The following is a 23,864-nucleotide window of genomic DNA, read 5'->3' as shown; positions in this document are numbered from 1 at the left end:
AACCAACCAACGAAGCCTATGCGTGCAGCGTAGAGTCTGGTATATACAACACCTGTTAATTATTTTGAGTCTCGGGCATGTTCTAATTATCTTTCTATATTCAAGGAATCTACATAAAGTTTCCACAATCACAAGGACATTGAATGAGAGAGTTTTATTACTTCTGTGCTGAACAGGTCTTTTCAAAAGGATCATACAGGTAAAAAGAAAATTTAATCATGAACAAAACCATGTAGCAAACCATGAAACAGCCAAACATTATTCTACTAATATGAGAAAGCAATGTTGTTATTTTATTTGAGTTTATACTGATTTCTCTTGCTGTCTCTGTATCTCCTCTTTCTGGGTCTTTTTCTTTCCTTCATTGTTTCCCTTCACATGCATTTTTTTTCCTGACTTCTCATTCTGTTCTGCAGTTCGTTCTCCAGCTCTTTTCTTTTTCTCCCTGGTTGCTAAACATTTTGCCTTTCACTGCCTTCATAATGAATGAGGCTGCCATGAAAGCAAGGGTCTGAAACCAAGAGCATAAAAGCCTCAGTTAAATCAAAAACCTTATTTACTATAACTGGCATTCTCATTTCAACATCAATTCAGTTCTTAGGAGCAATTTTAAGACAGGTATCATATGGGCAGAATTTATATCTCTTAAGAGCCTCTTGTGTCTAATTTAATAAGCCTGGATTTCCCAAGTATATTTAAAAAATACAATTCGTAATTCTGAATTAGTCCAAAATACTCAATTTTGCTAAGAAACAAAATACTGTCCATTTTTAGAATAGTACTACTGACCATAATACTGTCTCCCATATGATGGAAATATGCACGCAGAACCAAATCATGACTGAGTGTTGTCTTTCAAAATTTTGCAGCCAAGTGGCCAATTCAGTGACCTATTAAAATACTCGCTATAAAGACAAGACTAAGGTATACAGTACCTTATCCAGCTCATAGTTCAGGGCTTCCACCAGCACACACACAATTTGTCAAGCGGCAAGATTCACCCATACTCCACGATTTATAGTAACTGATCACTGACTTTGACAAAGAAGGTTTAGCACTTCATGGGAAACTCTGTCTTAGACACTGAGCACTCATCTGCGTGCGGGAAACTTAAGCACAGAGCTGGGGATGGTCCATCACTCTCAGTCTGAGAAGGATGTGCACTGCCTGAGTAGGGCATGGAGACCTTAGAAAGGAGTCTAAGAGGATGATGCAGCCCAGGAGAACACCAGGCCCGGCACCACTACCTCCTCATTGCCACGGACTGGAAGAAAGAAATGCCCTAATGTAAAGGCCATTCACATTAGGACTTGTCCAGCACACAGTGACTAGACGGGAACCAACAAGGACTCAGACTTTTCAACATGAAACACAACGTCTAGCCTCTCTGAGTGCTGGATTCTCTTTTTTTTTTTTTTTTTTAAAGATTTTATTTATTTATTTGAGACAGAGAGAATGAGAGAGAGAGAGCACATGAGAGGGGAGAGGGTCAGAGGGAGAAGCAGGCTCCTTGCTGAGCAGGGAGCCCGATGTGGGACTCGATCCAGGGACTCCAGGATCATGACCTGAGCCGAAGGAAGTCGCTTAACCAACTGAGCCACCCAGGCGCCCCCAGTGCTGGATTCTCTTATTTGGCACACACTTGAAGCCTTGAAAACTGTTGCTGTACATTATGTTGCTGCCCTGCATCATAGTTAAGATACGAAAATATGGAATATTAGGCTGTCTGTACCAAAGAAAACTGGTACAGCGACTGTTAACATTGCCAAGGGGAAGTCAAGTGCTTCTATCTGAAAAGTCCCTGTCGGTAATGTTATTTGACACTTGCTAAAACCATAATTTTATACCTACAGGTAAGGCATTGTATGTAAGAAAAACAAGATCAGAATGTCTCTATGTGCCTTTTAGGCACAGAGCTTCTTCAAAAAATGTTAAAAAGTTTTTGATTTTCATGTAAAATGAAGTAAAAAGAGAAATTCATAGAGAATAATGTTTAAATTGATGTTTCTAGAAAATGAGTATGAGAGGACTACTGATTTCTTAGTATGAGAAAATATTTGTTGTATACACAGTGCATTTTAAAAGCAGAAAACTATGGTAAACAAATCTGATCCACTGAATTAAAAGTACTTCAAGAAGTATTAATTGTCGCTAGCAATAATTACAAACAAAATCAATTATTCGTGATTCAATCCCTGGTCAAATATTTCATTTGATCATCAGAAAGGTGAAATTTACTGCTCATATAAAAGGCAGCATAAATACAAAGGCTGCCAATCAGGGGATTTCTAGCACAAGAGAGTCAATATCTCAGGGTGCTACCATTTCTACCCACCCCCCACCGCCAGCCCCTAGTCCTTTCCTATGGCCTTAAAAAAGCAAAGTATATTTGCTACATTGAGATTCCTCTGCTTCTTTTCTCAAGTAATTCTTGGTTTGGGGTGATAAATTAGAAAAAGGAAAATAGTTATGTCTTGGGATTATTTTTCAAATATATAAATGTCACATCTATTAGGTAAAGGTCTATAAAAATACATGGAAAAAGAGCCTTGTCTGAAAGGAAAGAATGAGCCCTCAATTTCTATGAGATCAGGTAAGACTCTAGAGACCTTACGTTTCATATCCCTGAATCTGGAGCTGTTTAAAACACGACTGTAACTGTAAACATGCTTTATGTTTTCAATATGTTGCTATCTATATGAAACATTTACCTGGTTAACCTGACTGCAAAAGTAATTTTTTTTTCCTCTTTAATTAATGACTTGAGAATTTCCATCCTTGGTGAACAGGTCTTGGGTGAGGAAGCAGGAATGTAACTCTTCCTCAAGTGAAGAAAAAGGAGAGACTCCTAAAAGAAGAATGAATCTGAACTAGCCCCTTGGTAGAAAGGACTAAATCAGATTGTATGTTTTTTTTTTTTTTTTAAAAGGGGAAAAATGATAAAACATACCTACTCTCTAAACTCTTCTATGTTCAAGAAACTAAATACATTTAAGACATCCTGGGGCACCTGGGGGGCTCAGCTGGTTGGGCAGCAGCCTTTGGCTCAGGTCATGATCCTGCGGTCCTGGGATCCAGCCCCACGTTGAGCTCCCTGCTCAGGAGGGGAGACTGCTTCTCCCTCTCCCTCTGACCCTTACCCTGCTTGTGCTCTCTCTCTCACTCACTCACTCTCTCTCTTTCAAGTAAATAAATAAAATCTTAAGGGAAAAAAGAAAGAACATCCTGATCACAGTCTTGTACCAACAGAATCTGGGTGAAAGCAGAATGCTAGGATTCCCTACATGACCTTCTAAGTAAGGGACTAGACATGACTTTGAGTTTGCTTCAAAAGAAGTGAGTAACTTATTGCAAGTAGTTGCCTACTAAAGAAACATGGAAATTGATTTTTGTTAACTGGAATCCTCATTTGTGGAGCCAGCCACGGAATACAGGTTTAATGCCCTGATCGACTAATTTTAAAATTCTGCATGCCATAAGGTACTTCTCCAGTGTCACCATATTAGCCGGTAATGAGTGAATTATACTTTCTCTAGGGGAACAATCTACACGAATATAAAAACTGCTAAGTCCTACTTTTTCTTCTAGCTGGTTTCCTTCTGGGAGGGGGGTTTCGGATGTAGCGAGTTCACACCGTCAGGTAAGATGTGTGAAATGACTGGACGATCGCCAAGGTTTCACTCCCAGCAAGGCAGAAGTAATTTTTGCATCATTAGTGTGAATGCTGTTAAGGCGCTGCTATTATCAAGAGAGGCACCAAGGAAACCCCAGGGGCCGGGATGCCGGCTCTCCTGGTCTGTCTCATCATGCAAGAACGACAGGTACTGATGAATACGTGCTCCCAAGTCAGGGGAAAAATGCTTCCTATTTTCCAACGTGACTACAACAAAGAAAAGGAGGCAGGACACACTCAAGACGAAATCTTAAATCTGCCTCTAGAGTTGTCTCGATCAAATTATAAATCTTCTGATGCTTCGATTCAACCGTTTCTGTTTTTGTTTCACCAGACAGGAGAGAAATACGAGAAATAATAATCATAAGGCAATAAGGTGTATTTGTTAAGGCCTCCAAATTGGTTGTTAAATAAAATAATAAAGCTATACTGGCTCGTCATTTTTAACTCTCTACATTAAATTTAAAGTTAATAATGGAGAGCCAAAATAAAAATGAAGACAGCAATGTTCGTATTTAAAAATGAGTGTATGTGGGGAAAGGAATAAAGTGGAAGGAAGGGCTGACATCAGCCTTTGTGTCGGCAGCTCTAAGTCAAGGCAGCTTCGGTCAATGACACACAGTAAGAGGGACTCACGTCACCTCGGCAGGGTGTTCTCTTCGGCAACGGCAACTGCATTCCAACAGGCCAAAACGCTCCATAAATAGGCTAGGCATTTGGGAAAAATCACCCACTGCAGTGTCATCCTCTAATACATGAGCTTTGCTTGGGGAGTCATATTGCAAGAAAAAGGAATCTTAAGATTAAGGCACAAGTCTGGACTACTGCCTGGGTTCAGAAGAGACCCGAGTATTTAACCGTTTGTGCTCCAAGAGACTTTTAAAAAGCACTGTGATCATATTCTTTTTCCTGAAATAGTGACAAGTCACAGTGAGAGTTAATGCGAGCATTTTTACTGTGTTTATTCTCGAGATAGACAGGCTCTACTTCCGGTACTTACGTATCTAATATAATCATGTATGTACAAGTGTGGAACGTACCTAGAGTGTACACACACACACACACACACACACACATTCTGTGTAAGAATGAAAGCAAAGAAAAACACTAAGTTGGCTCAAATAATATGTCCCCTAGGATCACTTGCTTGGCATTGTACAATTGAGAGAATTTCATTACCTATTACTCTGGGGGGAAAAAAAGCAAAAATCCCTTAAACTCAGATGTCTGAACAAACTGGCCTAGGATTTCAATTCAAAGGCCAACTAAATATCACAAATATGCTTTCTAATTTTTTCCTATTTTTACTAACAAAGGAGTTTTCCTCTTTCCAGTGCCAAAAGCAGAATTAGCCAGAGTTAAGTATAAAGGATTTTGAGATGGAAAACGAAACCTGAGTATCTGAAAAAAAAGTGGGAAATTCATTTCTTATAAGAACATAATTGGGGCGCCTGGGTGGCTCAGTCGGTTAAGCGACTGCCTTCGGCTCAGGTCATGATCCCAGGGTCCTGGGACCGAGTCCCACATCGGGCTCCCTGCTCTGCAGGGAGCCTGCTTCTCCCTCTCCCACTCCCCCTGCTTGTGTTCCCTCTCTCGCTGTGTCTCTCTCTGTCAAATAAATAAATAAAATCTTAAAAAAAAAAAAAAAAGAACATAATTGATTAAAAACTCCAATATCTACTTAAATCTAAAGTATATGTGCTCATTGTTGGTAGGACATTAAGTGCTTGCATTCGGGTTTTATTATAAGATAAGAGTTAATGGTCTTAAGATGATGAAGTTGTGAAGTTAAATCAAAGGCACCAAATCCAAAGGAGGTTGTCATAACCACTTTCACATTCCTTAAAAGCTTTGGCATCTTCCTGAATTTTACCATGTAAATGTGACAAAACCATATACTACTTTTGCCACAGAGACAAAAGCAATTACTCCATTAAACAGTAACGTTTTAAAATGTGAGGTAACAAAGATTTAGGACAATCTTGAAGGTAAGAAGTGGCAGAAAAATTCTTACTTTTAAAAAAGAGAGAACAATCCCTTTTTAGCAGTCTCCAAAGAACAAAAGACAGACTCTTTTGGAGCCTTGCTTTTGGACTTCAACTTGATGTAGTTATCAACAGAAAAAAGGATGGAAATATAGAAAAATGTAATTCCGGTTAAAGACAGATGTCGTGTGGGGGCCACTCACTCAGCTTTAATTTACAAATGCCAAATTCATCTTTATATGTTAAAGAGAAAATTGCAATTTGGATTGTATAATACTCATCTATAAGTATGAAGGTTTGCAGGAAGGCTGACAAACCAGCATCATAAATTTTTCTCCCTGGAATTAAGTATCAACTCATCTGGCCAGTTAGAAAAGTTAAAGGGTAGGACATATATGTAGGGACGCAGAGAATAGTTACCTTCAGCTGATTATTGAAAATATCAATCTCCTGTAGTTTTGATCTGGTTTCTTTCTCAACTTCATCCAGTTGGTCTCGTAGCTGCTGCCGAGCTAGCTCTTTTGCTTCTAAGGCTCTTTTGAGTGTAAGAAGTGAATCTCCTATTTTAGAAAAACATTGCAAGATAAGAAAAGCAAACTGGCAGTGAGGAAAATGGTTTTTAATGTTCTCATTTCACGGAGGGCAAGTCATGCCAGTAGAAGAGGAAAAGGGCCACTTTAAAAAGCAAACACCTACTGTGCAAACTGTTCTGCTGAACTTGTTTGAGTTGGTCATTGAGTATCTGTTTTTCTGGAATAAGTCTTCCGAGCATTTGCTGAGCCTCCTAGGAGAGAAGGAGGAAAACAACAATGAGCTGACAGGGAAAACTACCATGTCTACATTCCACATCCAGGCAGACGTAAGTCCGTTTTCTCGTCCGTCAAAGACTCATCTAATCTCACCCCAAATCCTCTATGTAGAAACTGCATTTAATCACTTGTCAGGGCAACATTTGCTTTTTTGCCAAGCAATTAACTATTTGCCAAATGCTTTTCACTGAAATAAAGTTAAGACAGTTATAGCTCTCTTGAGATTTCTTAAATTTTTGTTGACTTACTGCCTATTTATAAGCTTTCAAAAATGTACTTTAAGTACAACTCAGCAGAGAAAACCGGAAGTATTGATCTCTCCCTTGCACTGGGATCAAACATAAATGCAGTTGATTCTATTGTTTGCAAACTGACTGAGTAATTTGAACAGGAACTACTCTACTCTGAACTTCGATACTTAATAGGGCAAATTAAAGTTTACCATACACCTGAAGATGGAAATAGAAATCAAGAAGAGATTTCTAGGGGCGCCTGGGTGGCTAAGTCGTTAAGCCTTTGGCTCAGGTCACGATCCCAGGGTCCTGGGATCGAGCCCCACATCGGGCTCCCTGCTCAGCGGGAAGCCTGCTTCTCCCTCTCCCACTCCCCACCCCCCGCGGCTTGTGTTCCCTCTCTCGCTGTCAAAAAAGATATAAAATCTTTAATAAAAAAAAAGAAAAGAAGAAGAGACTTCTAACAATAGAATCTTGGCCGCCATATGTTTTTCCACCACTGAGGATGGACCTATAATTTTAATCAGGTACATAAAAGTCTTGAACCAACTATTTTTTACCCGATATAAGAAAAAAGCTAACCCACACTATGAAAGGCTATTTGGAGTTTTCATGGATGACCTGTCAAGCACCGTATTTGCTTAAGTTCAGCTGAGAGTATCCTATATAGTTTCTACACATTTCAGTAAAATGACAGCCTTTCTGGGGCAGAATAACAAATACTTGATTTTCATTTTTATCTTGATTTTAAAAAGTCTCATTAAGGGGGCACCTGTGATGAGCACTGGGTGTTGTATGTAAGTGATGAATCAATAAATTCTACACCTGAAACTAATAGGCATTGTATGTTAACTAAGTGGAATTTAAATAAAAACTTGAAAAAAATCTCTATGTATTGATTTTTGGTTTGAGAAAATAAAAATGCCTTAATTGAAAATTTTTATCAGAGGCTAAGAAGCAGTCCTTTTTGGAACAACCATCCTTAGATACAGACTGGCTTATATGCAATAAATCTTTGTGTGCCACAATTCTGAATAGGAGAGAGATATAGTTCAACAGAAAGGATCTGGAAGCATCATCTCATATGAATAATCCACACCCGTTTCCCCAAATCTGGACAAAACAGAATATACAATTCAGATTGTTTCCCCAAAAAGGCCCAGCCAACTGAGCTTCTCCTATTCTCCTGCCTAAATTAAGGAAAGGCCTCTTACCCAATGCAAAAGTTTCTTTCCTGTACCAAGACAAACAATGACACATCAAGATAAAACCTAGCTCAGATCACTGAGACTACTTAACTTATATAAACATCACTTTTAAATGCCAACCTAAGTTTCTAAAATAAGTCATAAACCAACATGAAGGGCTACCTGACTCATCTGCACAGCAAGTACCTGCTAGTAACAGTAAGGAAAAGGAACCAGTATCTCATAGCCTATGATGTACCCGGCCTTCTTCAAGCCATGTATTATTTTTCACTTCACTACTTTTTCAGGAACCCTAATTTGTATTTTATTATCAATAAGTGAACATAATGTCAATCTTAAATAATAAAAAATGTGTTTGGTCACAGGGCATTCAGTGAGATAATAAATAAACATGTGGCCTTCACTCCTAAATTTTCTAAGAGAATATTTTATGAAACTTCTCATAGTTAATGAAAGACATATAAAAAAAGTTACCATATAGAAGAATATACTTTTAAAAGGTACATGCACTTTTTAATATGTTCAAACAATTTCTAGCTGTGAACATCTGACACTATTTACAGTATAGGTCATAACTTAATATCTCAAATTGACTAGGACTTCAAAGTACATGAAACAATAACTGACAGAACTGGAAGAAAAAAAGAAAAATTTACAATGATAGGGCTTTCAACATCCTCTGGCAGCAGCTGGAAGAGGTCACAAAATCAGTAAGGACATAGAAAACACAAAAAACACCATGAATCAATTTTCTGTGATTGATGTTTATGAGATACTCCACCCAACTACAACAGAGTACATATTATTTACAAGTACACATAAAATATTCACCAACACAATCATATGCTAAGCCATAAAATAAGTCTCAGTAAACTTAAAAAGATTAAAAAGAATTGAAATCATACAGAGTATGCTTACAGCTTATAACATAAATAAATCAGAAATCAGCAAGATATCTGAAAAACAATCGAAATATTTGGAAACTAAATGGCATAATTCTAAATAACCCATCAAAGAAGAAATGGCCAAGAAAATCAAAAAAGATTTTGAACTGAATGGATACAAAAACACATTAAAAAGTTGTGTAATATGGCTATGACAATGCTTAGAAGGAAATTTATACCTTAAGAAAATGTTTACATCAGAAATGAAAATAGGTCCAAATTCAATAATCTAAGCTTCCTTTTTATGAAGCTAGAAAAAAGCAAATTAAATACAAAATAAGTAAGTGGAAGGAAATAATAAAAAGCATAAGTAAATGAAACAGAAAACAGATACAGCATAGAGAAAAATCGATACAATCAAAAGCTTATTTAAAAAAAAATCAATGAAATCAATAAACTTCTAGCTAGACTGATGGAGAAAAGGAGGAGGGGGAAGGAGAGGAAGGTAAAGAAGAGGAAATGTTGAAGGGGGAAGGAGATATGAATTCCCATGATCAGGAATGAAAGAAGTGACATCACTACAGATACTACAGACTTGCAAAGAACTAACAGAATATTGTAAACAATTCTATACAAATAAATCTGACTAGATGAAACGAAAAAATTCACTGTAAGATACAAATCATCAGACTCAGGAAGAAACAGAAAATCTGAACAACCCTATATCTACTAACTACATTTTGCTATTAAAATCCTACCACAAGAAAGACTCCAGGCCCAGATGGCTTCACTGATGAATGAAAATTTAAAGGAAAAATACCATTTCAACACATTTTTAGAAAATGGAGGAGGAAGGAATACTCTCCCACTATTTTCTTATTTATTACCCTGATACCAAAACAGGATAAGGACATTAAAAGAAAACTATAAACCAATATCTTTCAAGAATTTAAATTAAAAGACATTTAATAATAGCATATTGAATCAAGTAAAATATTTTTTTAAATGGTAAGACACCATGATCAAGTATGGCTTATCTCAGGAATGGAAGGTTGGCTTAACATTCAAATTTCAGTCAATGTAAATCACCATATGAACAAAATAAAGAGAAAAAACATGTAAATATCTCAGTAGATGCAGAAAAAAAAAATCATGACCCAACTCAATATCCATTCATGATTTAAAAAACCCTCAGCAAAAAAGGAACAGGAGGAAAATCCCTAACTTGATTAAGAGCATCTAAAAAAAAGAAATCTATAGTTAACATCATACTTAATGGTCAGAAATTGAATGCTTTCCCCTTAAGATCAAGACTCTTACCACTTCTAGTCAACATAGTACTGAAGCACTCACACACTGCTGGGGAGAATGTAAAATGGTACAACCACCTTGGAAACAGTTTTGACAGTTTCCTATAGGGTTAACCATCTATTTATATGACACATTAATGCCACTCCTAAAATTAAACCAAGAGAAATAAAACATATTTCCACATCAAGACTTGTAATTAAATACTCATTGCAGTCTTATACACAAAAGTCCCAAACTGGAAAGAACCTAAATGTCAATCAACAGGTGAATGGCTAAACAGGGAAATACTACTCAGTGATAAAAAGAAACAAACTACTGATTTGCTCAGAAATATGGATAAATCTCAACATCATCAGGCTGAGAAAAATCACAAACTTCAAAAATGGTCATCTTTCATGATGATATGCAGAATAGTACCTACATGAATTTGATGCTCCCCACCTCCCAGCTCAACAAGTGAAACTAAGCCAGGTGATATTATGGCAACTTGGTGGTCAACTCTGGATACATAATAAAATGAAAGCAGAACTGCGTATAACATTCCATTATGTTCCCAACCATTCACCATCCATCTCTGATACTCCCCCTAGAATACTGAACTGCACCTCTTTATTGCGACGATCAGAGTAAAGCCAGTCTCATGAGTGAACTATAGGTCCTCCACAATCCAGTCCCCGCCAACTGCAACCACATTGGTCTCCTTGCTATATCCACATCCCAAACACAGGGTACAACGTCACAATATTCACACTGCTGTCTCCCCATCCTCACCTTGCTCTGCCAGACAGCCACACCACTTAGCTGCTTCTCTTTCAAGTCTTTGCTCAGCTGGGACCTCACCACTTAATTTAAAATACTGTGCTCCATGGGATGCCTGGGGGGCTCAGTCGGTTGAGCGTCCGTAACTCTTGGTTTCACCTCAGGTCATAATCTCGGGGTCATGAGATCGAGCCCTGTGTCAGGAACCATGCTCAGTGGGGAGTCTGCCTGAGAGTCTTTCCCTCTGTCCCCACCCCTAAATGAATGAAGGAACAAATAAATGAATCTTAAAAAAAAAAATAAAAGCAAAAATACTGCCCTCGGGGCACTTGGCTGGCTTAGTCAGTGGAGTGTGCAACTCTCGATCTCAAGCCCTACACTGGGTGTCGAGATTACTTAAAAAAAAACAAAACAAAACAAAAAAAACCTACCACCCTCCTTCCCCCCAGGACTCTTTTCCTATTCACTCTCCGGAGCACTTTTCATACTCTAATAGAGGGCGCACTTGACCTTTTTTGTTAAGTGTCTGTCTGCCCGCAAATAGAAGGTAAGCTCCATGAAGGCGGGGTTCTTGTATCTCCTGTTCACCGCTGGACCCTCAGTGCCTCCGAGAGCCCCTGGCTGGTACACAGCAATGCTCAGCAAACGTGTGTTGAGTTTGTTTACTCGACAGCCTACTTTTCAGACTTTTGTCTACTTCATCTTCCCTTCCCAGCATCGAGTACATGGTAGATGCTGGGTGCTTGTAGGAATAAATGAGTGAAATGAATGAGAGGAAGAGCAGGGCTTGTAACCCTAAAAGCATTTAAGGGATGTATTTTCTCACCTGTAATTGTTGCTGTAGGTGGGTGATTTCAGCAATTCTCAACTCTCTGGATTTGTTTGTACTCTCAATTTCTTGCCTTTGTGTGGTCAATCGACACCTGATATCTTGAAGTTTTCCTTCTAGTTGATGCTTTTTATCATTCTTTAACAGGTGAAAAATAATTATTATTATTACCATTTTTAATGGTTCAGAGTTAGTAAACAGTTGACCCTTGACCAACATGAGTTAGAACTACACGGGTCCAGCTACACATGGATTTTTGTCAATAAGTAACAGTACACTACTGTAAATGTATGTTCGCTTCTTTATGACTTTATTCACATTTTCTTACTTCTAACTTTATGGTAAGAATACAGTATATAATACATATAACATATGAAATATGTGTCAATTCACTTTTTATGTTATCAGTAAGGCTTCTGGTCCACAGTAGGCTACTAGCAGTTAAGTTTTAGGGGAGTCAAAAGTTACACAAAGCATTCTGACTGCATAGGATCTGCGCCCGTAAGCCCCATGTTGTTCAAGGTTCAACTGGAGTCCCAAAGCATAATCAAACTTGACTCACTAGAGCTTCTAATTCAAATTCCAGAGTCTTTTTCTTTGCTTTCAGTACAACTATGTCTTCTTGTTCTTTGTTTCTTTGATTGAGTAGTTCTTGTCTTCGATTCCGTTCCCATTCAAGCTGTCGTTGCCTTTCAAGTTCTCGCTTTGCAGCCTGGGGCATTTACAAACAGACAACTTATTAATTTTTTTATTCCTGACATGATACAACGTCTCTTAATAAATGTAACATCCAGGAAGTCTTTTGTTTTAGGGATAAAATGTTACACATTGCAAAAGCTTCTATTACAAAATAGCAAAACAAAATTTACACAAACATAGTATTCCTTCTATGGCAAAAAGAGAATATTTAGAAAAGCTATTATAGTTAGATAAGATGAGGACAGACAGGGTTCATTTCATCACTGGAATTCGATTGTTTATGCCTTCAAGAATGTTTGAAGTGATAAAAAGAAAACTGTTCTTCCTCATTTACTGACTTATAAGGAGCAAGAAAAATGTCTTTAATCTAGTCCACCAGAACCCCAGAACAAAAAAGCAAAAACAAAAAATACCCCCAAAATAAAAACTTTCTTCTATCAAATGAGAAATTACTCATCTCAAGTTTTAAAAGTTTATTGATCCCCCACTCCCCTAATCGTTCATTTTCTTTTTACCACAGAAGCTTCCATAATTTCTGTCGCAATGACCACTCTCTTTTAAGCTGACTCTGATGGCTGCTGGGAAAAGTACACATCCAGAGCACCTGGCACTCTTTTTTCCTTTCTTTTTTTTTTTTTTAAAGATTTTTTTTATTTTTGAGAGAGAGAGAGCATGAGCAGGGGGAGGGGCAGAGGGAGAAGCAGGCTACCCGACTCGGGGCTTGATCTCAGGACCCCGAAATCATGACCTGAGCGGGAGGCAGATGCTTAACCAACTGAGCCACCCAGTGCCCCCACCTGGCACTCTTTATTGTAATTACTTCTTATGTACCTGTCCTCCAACTACTCTATGGACTATGGATGCCTGGCACATGGTAAATGACTATTAAGTAATTCTGAATAAATACTCCGAAGTGTCTTCAAAAAATCAAAACAGAGCAAAACATTGAGAAAGGGAAAGTGGTCTATCTTTTGGCTGTCCATTCTGGGAATTAAAACCCTGTTAGTATCTGTGTGTGTCTCCCTGAATACGAAGGCTTACTCCTCTAAGTTTTCTGAAGGAACAACAGGAGATGAAACCAAAGTATTGTGTTTTTATAAAGAAAAATCTCTCATATGTAAAATATATTTCATTCACACAAAAGAATCATGGCACTGATTCTGCAGCAATATTCTAAAGTTGGAAATTCAGACGAAAGACTGGCTTAGTCCCTATCCAGGGATGGCACCAAATTTATGAGGTCTTCCCTCAAATATACTGAAGATTTCCTATACATATTTTTTTTAAAGTGGAAAAAAGGGGGCAGGGAACAATATAATTAGTACAATCCCATTACAGGGGTTAAGAAAAAACTGCACTAAACCCCCAACATCTCCACCAGATAACCTTTAATATTTCTACATACATATATAAATGTAGAGAAAAAAAGTCTGAAAAATTCTTTTTTTTTTTTTAATCTTATTATTATTTTTTTATTTGACAGAGATAGAGAGAGCAGGAACACAAGCAGGGGGAGTGCAAGAGGGAGAAGCAAGGCTTCCCGCTGAGCAGGGAGCCCGATGCGGGGCTTGATCCCAGGACCCCAGGACCATGACCCGAGCCGAAGGCAGACGCTTAACGACTGGGCCACCCAGGCGCCCCTGAAAAACTCTTAACTAGTATCAGTGGTTTGGTATGAGACTGTATTCTCAAAAGCCTGACCCTGAATGTTCTTAGCAACATCATTCATAATAGTCAACAAAGTCGAAAACAACTCAAACGTCCATCAACTGATGAATGGATGACTATAATGTGGTCTGTCTGTGTCATGGAATATTCTTCAGTCATAAAAAGGAATGAAGTACTGATAACATGCTAAGTGGAAACGAGCCACAAAAGGTCACACGTCGTATGATTCCATTTCTATGAAATGTCCGCAAGAGGCAAACCGTAGAGACAGGAAGTCAGTTAGTGGCTGCTGAGGGCTGGGGAGTAACTGCTTTATGCGTAAGACATTTCTTCTTGGGGTGAGGACAATGCTCTGGAACTAGACAGTGGCGATGGTCGCACAACTCTGTGAATAAACTAAAACTAGCGAACTATAAAAAGAAAAAAGAGGACCGTGGTGATCGATTACTCGAATACTTAGGGAAGAAGGGCGGCAAGAGCACACGCGCCCATCGTGGGCCCCACAGCGGCTTACCTCGCGCCTCTCGATTTCCTTCCTCCTCTCCTCCTCTCTCTGGCGTTCCAGTTCCCGCTGCTTTTCCAGCTGCTTCTCCAACTCCAGCTGCCGCTTGCGCTCCTGCTCGTGGCGCTCCCGCTCCTTCCGCTCCTGCTCGGCGCGCTCCAGCTGCGCCAGGCGCTCGTGCTCCTTCCGCTGCTGCTCCAACAGCGCTTGTCTCCGCTTCTCCAGCTCCAGACTGCCGCGCTCGAAATTCTCACGCTTCTTATCCTCAAATGTTACTTGAAAACGAGAAGCAGGAAGATGCTGGAAAGTCATGATTTGCAACATACTCTTTTCAAAGGAAAATGCAGGCACCTTGGAAAGGTGGAGTATAAACGCAAAGCAGAGCTCCCGAAGCTTCCGACCTGCCCGTGCCTCACGCAGAAGCGCCACGACACCAAAAAACTTTTATTTTTTTTTTTTGACACCAGAAAACGTTTAGAACAAATAATTGAGTAAAACTGCAGAATACAAAATCAATATACAGAAATTGGTTGCATTTCTATATACCAATAATGAAGGATCGGAAGGAGAAATTAAGAAAACAATCCCACATACGATGGCATCAAAGAATACAAATTAAAACCACAATGAGATACCACCTCACACCAGTCAGAATGGCTAAAATTAACAAGTCAAGAAACGACAAATGTTGGCGGGGATGCGGAGAAAGGGGAACCCTCTTACACTGTTGGTGGGAATGTAAGCTGGTGCAGCCACTCTGGAAAACAGTATGGAGGTTCCTCAAAAAGTTGAAAATAGAGCTACCATATGATCCAGCAATTGCACTACTGGGTATTTACCCCAAAGATACAAATGTAGTGATCCGAAGGGGCACGTGCACCCCCAATGTTTATTGCAGCAATGTCCACAATAGCCAAACTATGGAAAGAACCAAGATGTCCATGGGCAGATGAAAGGATAAGGAAGATGTGGTATATATATACAATGGAATATTATGCAGCCATCAGAAAAATGAAATATTGCCATTCGCAACGACGTGGATGGAACTAGAGGATATTATGCTAAGTGAAATAAGTCAATCAGAGAAAGACAATTATCATATGATCTAGCTGATATGTGGAATTTGAGAAACAAGGCAGAGGATCATAGGGGAAGGGAGGGAAAAATGAAACAGGACGAAATCAGAGAGGGAGACAAACCATAAGAGACTCTTAATCTCAGGAAACAAACTGAGGATTGCTGGAGTGGAGGAGAGTGGGAGGGATGGGGTGGCTGGGTGATGGGCATTGGGGAGGGTATGTGCTATGGTGAACGCTGCGAATTGTATAAGACTGATGAATCACAGATAATACATTATATGTTAGTAAATAAAATAAAAATCACAAATAATACATTACATGTTAATAAAAATAAATTAATTTAAAAAAAAAGAATACCTAGGAATAAATTTAACCAAGATGGGGAAAGACCTGTATACTGAAACCTCTAAGATGCTGGGGATGAAAGAAACTGAGACATAATTAAACGGAAAAGTATTCCATGATCAGAATCAGACTGGAAGAAATAATATCGTTAAAATGTCCACACTAACCAAAGCAAGCTATAAATTCAATGCAGTTCCTATCATTCCAATGGCATTTTTCACAGAACTAAAATAATTGTAAAATTTATATGGAACCACAAAAGACCACAAATAGCCAAAGCAGTCTTGAGAGAAAGAAGACCAAATCTAGAGCTATCATGCTCCCTGATTTCAAACTACACTGCAAAGCTATAGTAATCAAAACAGTATTATTGGCATAAAAACAGATACAGATCAATGGAACAGAATAGAGAGCCCAGAAACAAACCCATGCTTAAATGGTCAATTAATTTACAACAAATAAGGCAAGAATATACAATGGGGAAAGAAAAGTCTTTGCAATAAGTGGTGCTAGACACCTACCACATGCAAAAGAATGACACTGGGCCACTTTCTTCTCACACCAGGCACAAAAATTAGCTCAAAACAGATTAAAGACGTGAATGTTAGATCTAAAGCATAAAACTCCTAAAAGAAAACATACGCAGTAAACTCACTGACAGTGCTGATGGAACACTGCTTTTTGGAACGGACTCCAAAGGCAGTAACAATAAAAGTAAAAACAAACACATGGGATTATGTCAAACTATAAAGCTTCTTCACAGCAAAGGAAACCATCAACAAAATAAAAAGCCAACCTTCTGAATGGGAAAAGAAATTTGCAAATCATACATCTGGTAACAGGCTAATATCCAAAATAAATTAAAAAAAAAAAAACTCATACAACTCAACAAAAAACAATCTGATTTAAAAAAAACCGGGGGCACCCGGCTGGCTCAGAGGAGCATGCGATTCTTGATCTCGGGGTCATGAGTTCAAGCCCCACACTGGATGAGAGATTATGTAAATAAATTTTAAAAACAGATAAATAAATAAATGGGAAGAGGATCTGAATAGACATTTTTGCAGAGGCCACACAGATGGCCAATAGGCACAGGAAAACATGCTCAGCACTCATCATCAGGCAAAAGCAAATCAAAACCACAATGAGATGTCATCTCACACTTGTCAGAATGACTATTATCAAAAAGCCAAGAAATAACAAGTATTGGAGAGACTGGAGAAAAGGGAACCCTCCCAGTTAGGAATGTGAACTGGTGCAGCCCCTACAGAAAAACAGTATAGAAGTCCCTCAAAAAATTAAACAGACAAACAAAAACTGCCATATGACCCACCTACCACCTATTCTACTTCTGGGTATTTACCCGAAGAAAATAAACCCATTAATTCGAAAAGATCATTACAGCATTGTTTCCAATAGCCAAGACATGGAAACAACCAAGTGTGAATCGATGGATGACTGGATAAAGAAAATGTGGTACATGCACACATGCATTATTACTCAGCCATAAAAAAGAAGGAAATCTTGCCATTTGCAACAACATGGATGGACCCTGAGGGTATTATGTTAAGTAAAATAAGTCAAACAGACAAAGCCATACAGCATATGATTTCACTTACATATGGAATCTAAAAACCAAACTCAGATACGGAAACAGAATGGTGGTTATCAGAGGGAAAGGGAGTTTGAGGGTGGGCGGAGAGGGTGAAGGGGATCAACTGTATGACAGATGGTAAAACTACACTTAAGTGTAGTAATCACTGTGCAGTGTTCGCAATATTGAATTATGCTGTACACCTGAAACTATTACTATATACCAATTTTACGTCAGTTTTAAAAAATCCTAAATTATTTGCTAACATACTCTCCCCTCCCCCACTTATAATCTTCCTAAAACAACAGCTCTGCATCACCACCAACCTCCTTTCCCTCCCTATTACTCTATGCTTTTCCTTCTCCATCACCTTGATTGAGCAACTGACCCCCATCTCCCCTGCACCATGAATCTCCCCCACCCTACCTTTCTCCTCTTAGTTGGTAACTGTGCTGATGTGTCTTCTATTTAAACAAATAAGACAATTTCTGAAAGCAGAGGTAGGAAGGTGAGTATCCTGTGTTTCAAACTATGTCCTAATCAGTATGGAGATCACATTCAATAAACAATTTTTTCTACTCCATTTTTCAGTTTCCTTCTTTGAGAACACCAATTATGAATTTTAGCCTTATTTCTCAGGCCAATCATTTTTTCTCTAATCCTAGTTGCTAGCATTCTGTTTACAACCACTTAATTTTCCTTTTAAAAGAAAAAAAAAATCCCGGGGCTCTTGTGTGGCACGGTCGGTTGAGCATCTGACTCTTCATTTCGGCTCAGGTCATGATCTCAGGTTCGTGGGGTCAAGACCCATGTCGGGCTCCACACTCAGCCTGAGTCTCCTTGAGATTCTCTCTCTCTCCCTCTGCACCACCCCCACCCCAGCTCATGCATGCACCCGCTCACTCTCTTTCTCTTTCTCCTTCCCTCTCAAAATAAATAAATAAAATATTAAAAAAAAAAATCCCAACCTCCACGTCCCTTATGTTTTCAGCGGTGTCCCTTCAATTTCGTGTTTGCCTCACATGCTTCTCCCTCAGAACCACCCTGGGCAAGAGAAGCTTGCATCACCCGCCTGTGTAGCACGCCATTCCCATTGTTCTCTATTACAAGAACTGTCACTTCATACTTTGTCTTGAGATCGGTAGCTGTGAGCATCCTTTCTTGGCTTCTCCCCACATTCCCCATTTGGCCTTCACTGCTTTAGAAAGACATTCCTCACACATTACAGTTATGGATTAGACATGAAACACGGCGAGTGTGTTTTGGTTTTCTTTTCCTTCTTGCTACTTTCGTGATTGCAGAAGGCAGCATCCGTTTCACTAGGTGACCTTAAAACTGAAAGTCCCCTCAAGCACAGAAAGGAATGAAGTAATGATACATGGTACAGTGTGGATGAGTCTCAAAAAGAGGAAGAGAGAACTACCTCTACTTCTCTCTTCCCATGTGTTCATATCAAGGAAAAGTGATATGAGGATATAAAAGAAGGCCACCATCTGCATGCCAGAAAGAGAGCCTCACCAGGAACCAAATTGGATGGCACCCTGATCTCAGACTTAATGGCCTCCAGAACGGTGAGAAATTCACCCTGCTATTCAAGCCACCCAGACTGCTGTATTTTATTATGGCAGCCCAAACTAAGCCACTGAACTGTGTATTTTTTAATGATCAATTTTCTGTTATGTGAATTTTACCTCAATTAAAAAATACCTGAAAGTCCCTACACATCTTAGTTCCAATATCTGGCCCTATTTCTGCTACATAGGAGGCAAATAATAAATGGCTACTGAAGGAAGGAATGAATGAACACAAATCTCTGATGATGTCACTTCCTGTTCAGAACTCTAAATGAATGTCTACCACCAAGAGGAAAAGAAAATTGCAAATTCAAAGGATTCCTGTCCTTATTTGCCTTTGAGACTTCATTCCCATTCATTCCCATTATTATCATCCTGAAATGTTATTCCTTTCCACTTGTAATGACCCTATTCAATCTTCAGTCTCAACACAACTGTGACTCCTCCAGAGATCCAGCCTTTCCAGCCTATGCCAACCAGCATAAGTAAGCTCTGCTGTGCATCTGTGATACTGTCTTTAGGGATTTATTGCACTTATATACTGCTTTGATGATTGTTTATATGGACGCCCTAAATCCTCAATCATATTATAACCTTCTAGAAGGTAGGGACCACATTTTTAATATTTAAATTCTTCACTGTACTCAACACATAGCTTTGCATAAAGAACATTTTCTTTTTTGTTTTTTTTTTTAAGATTTTTTTTTTTTTTTTGAGAGAGAGAAAGAGAGCAGTGGGAGGGGCAGAGGGAGAGAATCTCAAGCAGACTCCCCACTGAGTGCAGAGGCTGATGCGGGTCTCACTCCCACGACTCGTGAGATCATGACCCGAGCCAAAACCAAGAGTTGGATGCTCAACTGACTGAGCCACCCAGGCACCCCAAGAACATTTTCTTTCTTTCTTTTCTTTCTTTCTTTCTTTTTTTTCTTCTTTCTTTCTTTTTCTTTTTAAGATTTTATTTATTTATTTAAAATGGACAGAGAGGGGGCATAAGCAGGGGGGAGTGGCAGAGGGAGAGGGAGAAGCAGACTCTGCTAAGCAGGGAGCCCAATGCGGGGCTCGATCCCAGACTCCAGGATCATGACCTGAGCCGAAGGCAGAGTCTTAACCAACTGGGCCAGGCGCCCCCAAGAACATTTTTAATAATAAGTTTATCAGTGAACAAAAACTAATTTAGCTTAAAGAGGAAACTGGAAGAGCTAGTGTCCTGAGCAGGTCAGTTAACCACTGAGCACTTTAAATGCAGCTACATGACACAGACAAAGTATTTAATATAAAGAGACTCCATAATAAATTTCATTAGCTTCACAGTATCAATTATCATCTCATCATTAATAATCCATAGCCACCTTAGAATATTTTAATAGTGTGATGGGTTTATCATTGCAAATGAGGATTTTTAAAAATAGGTTCATATTAAATTTAAAATAGCTTTCTGTCATTAAGGAGTTTCCAATTCCCTTATAACAACATCAGAAAATAACAGCAGGGAATTTCACATTCTATTTCTACACTGCTGATATTGAGCAAACACCATAAAGGTTTACCAATTTTGACTGTTTTATAAATAACATTTATGAAATTTTTGTATAGTGGTAAATAATCAGATTTCAATTTAAAAGTTAGAACAAGGGCACATTAGCAAAGTACATAATGTTCTTATTTCTCTACATATATGCAAATCCAAAAGCATATTAAGAGTGTGTCCTTTCGGACTAAGGTCAGTTAAAGGAACACAGCAAGAATGCCAGAAGCTAAATTTAGTTTTACCTCCATCGTTGCCTGAGAGGTAGAACATCTCTAATATGATGTCAAATATAAAGACTGCCTTACCAGGTAATTTCTTCTCTAGTTGTTGCTGTTCCTCTTCTAAAACCGGTTCCTCTGGTAACCTCTGATCGACTGCCGTTGAGCTGATGATAGATACACCGCTGCCGGATCGAACGCGTCTGCAATTGTGGGAAAAAAGATTCATACATAAAGCTGTCTAGGTAGAACTGAGCAAATTATGGAAAAGAAGTGTTAAAGAGTATGCCACATCATGAAGTACATTTCATTTATAGCGAGGAAAAGATAAAGATTTGGTCCTCTTTATTTACAAAGAGTTTTTTAAAAATGAGTATGTGAATATCATCAGACTCTAGAGTGCCCAGCTCGTTCAAATGTGTAGAGCCATCCCCCAAATCAGGGCAATTCCAAAGGACTGAATTAGTGAATCATCATCACCTGGTCTAGAACAGTGCCTGGGTCACAGTCAAGTGCTCACTGTTGTTACCACTACCCTTTTACAGAACATTAAATCCGCCAAGGGAAGATGAGCAGCTCAGCTGAATGGGAGCACCTCTTTTCCCTTTACACAGTCTTTCTATCCATTTTATCTTATAATAAACACATGAAATAGTACACATCACAGGCCCTAAAACAAATCATTTAGGTTACTGATTAGTTTCACCTTAAGCCGTTAACCTTGCTCTTTTAAAGCAATCTACCTTTTCGTCAATGCTTTTCTATCAGCTTCCAGTCTTGCATCTCTTATAGTGATCCATGCAGCTGTCAGACCGCAGAAACACTGCCCAGCTACGGTTTCTTCCAAAAGCCACAGATTTCTCGGCTCGCTCCATGTACGCACTGACAGCCATGGCACCCTTTCTCTTACTTTTATGGGGATCTCTGCACACAAGCCACCCCCCCCACCCCAGTCTTTGAAGAATCAGGACAGAAATTCTTACTTTTCTTTCTTTTTCTGTTCTCTGTGCTTGTAAGATTTCATATTTGTCTTTTAAAGTTAAAGCCATGAGACGTCGTTGTCTGAGAGGGGAGGTGTGCGGTGTGTGAAGGCAGACCAGTCACTGCACATTCCTCCCAACTGGACCTTGGTCTACTCTCTTGACAACTCCACTGAAACTGTGTTTCAGACCAGGATAATTTTCTTTAATTAGCTCCCTGATTATAATTTCTACATTGCCCGTATTTTGTTACCTAACCAGTGTGTAGAATTCACAGGCAGAATCTCCCTGCCTTAGTTTCTATGCACAGGTTAATATGGTTTTACTTTGTTAAAATTTTTGGTGAACTTTGATGAGATAGATGGGTACAAAAATCGACAACCTTTTGATGTTTTACTAATAGACTCGAACTATTTTAAAGAACGGAACAGGCCCGGGGTGCCTGGGTGGCTCAGTCGTTAAGCTTCTGCCTTCGGCTAAGGTCATGATCCCAGAGTCCTGGGATCAAGCCCCACATCGGGCTCCCTGCTGAGTGGGAAGCCTGCTTCTCCCTCTCCCACTCTCCCTGCTTGTGTTCTCTCTCTCGCTGTGTCTCTCTCTCTTTGTCAAATAAATGAATAAATAAATAAATCTTAAAAAAAACGAGAACAGAATAGGCCCAAGATTAACACAGGACCTAGATAAGAACACTTTCTTGAATTCATGGATGTTTCATTTACTTGACAGGAATAAAAGTGACTAAGAGAGACAAAGCCAACAAAACCCAGTTTGAAATTCACATAGCAAATCCACAATTTCTTGTAAGAGTCAAAGGTTCCTTACCTAAAGGAAGGTGGAATGTACTCTGGAGGCAGGATAGGTGGCAGCGGCTGGCCAGACATAGCGACATCAATTAGGTGCATAGCCAAGATAAATTCTTCTGCTGTGAGTTTTCCATCTTGATCAATGTCAGAAAGATTCCTATTCAACAAAAAGTTAACCATATTCTAGTTTCATGAAAATGCATGTGTGTTACTATTCACAAGTGATTGAAATGTTCTGTTTCCTTATTCTGACTCTAGGCCAGTTGAGTCTCTCTGTGCCTCGGTTTATAAAAATAGTACCTATTTCATAGTACTGCTGCAAAGATAAAATGAAACAATCCAAATCGTTGGGATGGTGTTCAACATTCAGCAAATGTTAACTATGATTGTAATTATACTCTTCTCAAGCCTTGCCAGCCCATTTAAAACGTATCATACTCACATTCTGTGTGTCTTTAAACACTATGCTCGGCAAACTATCGGGTCAGATAGTAAACATTTAAGCTTTACAAGACATGGTCTCTATCACACTGAATTCTACCTTTTGGCAAGAAAGCAGCCATAGATACATAAGTAAATGGGCATAAAACCTCATTTACAAACCCAGGTGCAGGCCAAGTTCTACTCATTTAGGTTAGCTTGCCAACTGCTGATCTACCTACAAGGGTGGATCTTTATGGCCTTCAGCCGGAGTCAAGATGTTTGCTGCTCCTTAGTCTCAAGATTCAGTGGCTACCATTCCTCATAATCAACTTGCCCTGGTAGTTAATGAGAATAAAAAGATTTTTCCAGCAAGTCTAAGAACGGGATTTTACTTAATCACTTCTGGACACCAAAAAAGGACGCAAGACAACAAAGACGTTCACCAGAATGCCAACAAGACAGATGCTACATTGGGAAACTGGCTTTGCTGATGCCATAAAATCAAGAAATTCCTCTTAAATCTGAAATTTCCTTGGGTGGCATAAACCAGTTTTTATTAAAGGTATAATGTCCATACAGTGACATTTGCCCTTTCTAGAGTACCGTTCTGCAAGTTTTGACAGATTCAGTTGCATAACTGAATTCAGTTGTGTATCACAATATATAGAACAGTTCCATCACCACGCAAAATTCTCCTGCATTTCTTAGTCACCCCCTTGCCTTGCCCACAGACCCTGGCAATGATTTCTTTTCTGTCCCT

The 23,864-nt window shown here is 39.0% G+C and overlaps 1 protein-coding gene across 3 annotated transcripts in view; it reads right to left on the bottom strand.

Moving 5' to 3' along the window:
- Positions 1 to 23,864, bottom strand: part of ITSN1 (intersectin 1) — a 215,823-nt gene that overhangs the window by 91,045 nt on the left and 100,914 nt on the right. For all 3 annotated transcript variants that reach the window (XM_032396958.1, XM_032396959.1, XM_032396960.1), the window contains exons 10-16: positions 22,701 to 22,838; positions 20,986 to 21,101; positions 14,573 to 14,835; positions 12,254 to 12,403; positions 11,689 to 11,829; positions 6,355 to 6,442; positions 6,079 to 6,218 (exon numbers count right to left, since the gene is read on the bottom strand). In XM_032396958.1, coding sequence (XP_032252849.1) covers positions 6,079 to 6,218; positions 6,355 to 6,442; positions 11,689 to 11,829; positions 12,254 to 12,403; positions 14,573 to 14,835; positions 20,986 to 21,101; positions 22,701 to 22,838 — 1,036 coding nt within the window. The remainder of the gene's footprint in view (positions 1 to 6,078; positions 6,219 to 6,354; positions 6,443 to 11,688; positions 11,830 to 12,253; positions 12,404 to 14,572; positions 14,836 to 20,985; positions 21,102 to 22,700; positions 22,839 to 23,864) is intronic.

Source organism: Phoca vitulina, unplaced genomic scaffold (genome assembly GCF_004348235.1).
Source record: "Phoca vitulina isolate PV1807 unplaced genomic scaffold, GSC_HSeal_1.0 scaffold95, whole genome shotgun sequence".
Classification (NCBI taxonomy): domain Eukaryota; kingdom Metazoa; phylum Chordata; class Mammalia; order Carnivora; family Phocidae; genus Phoca; species Phoca vitulina.
This window is presented reverse-complemented; position numbering and strand designations above follow the sequence as displayed.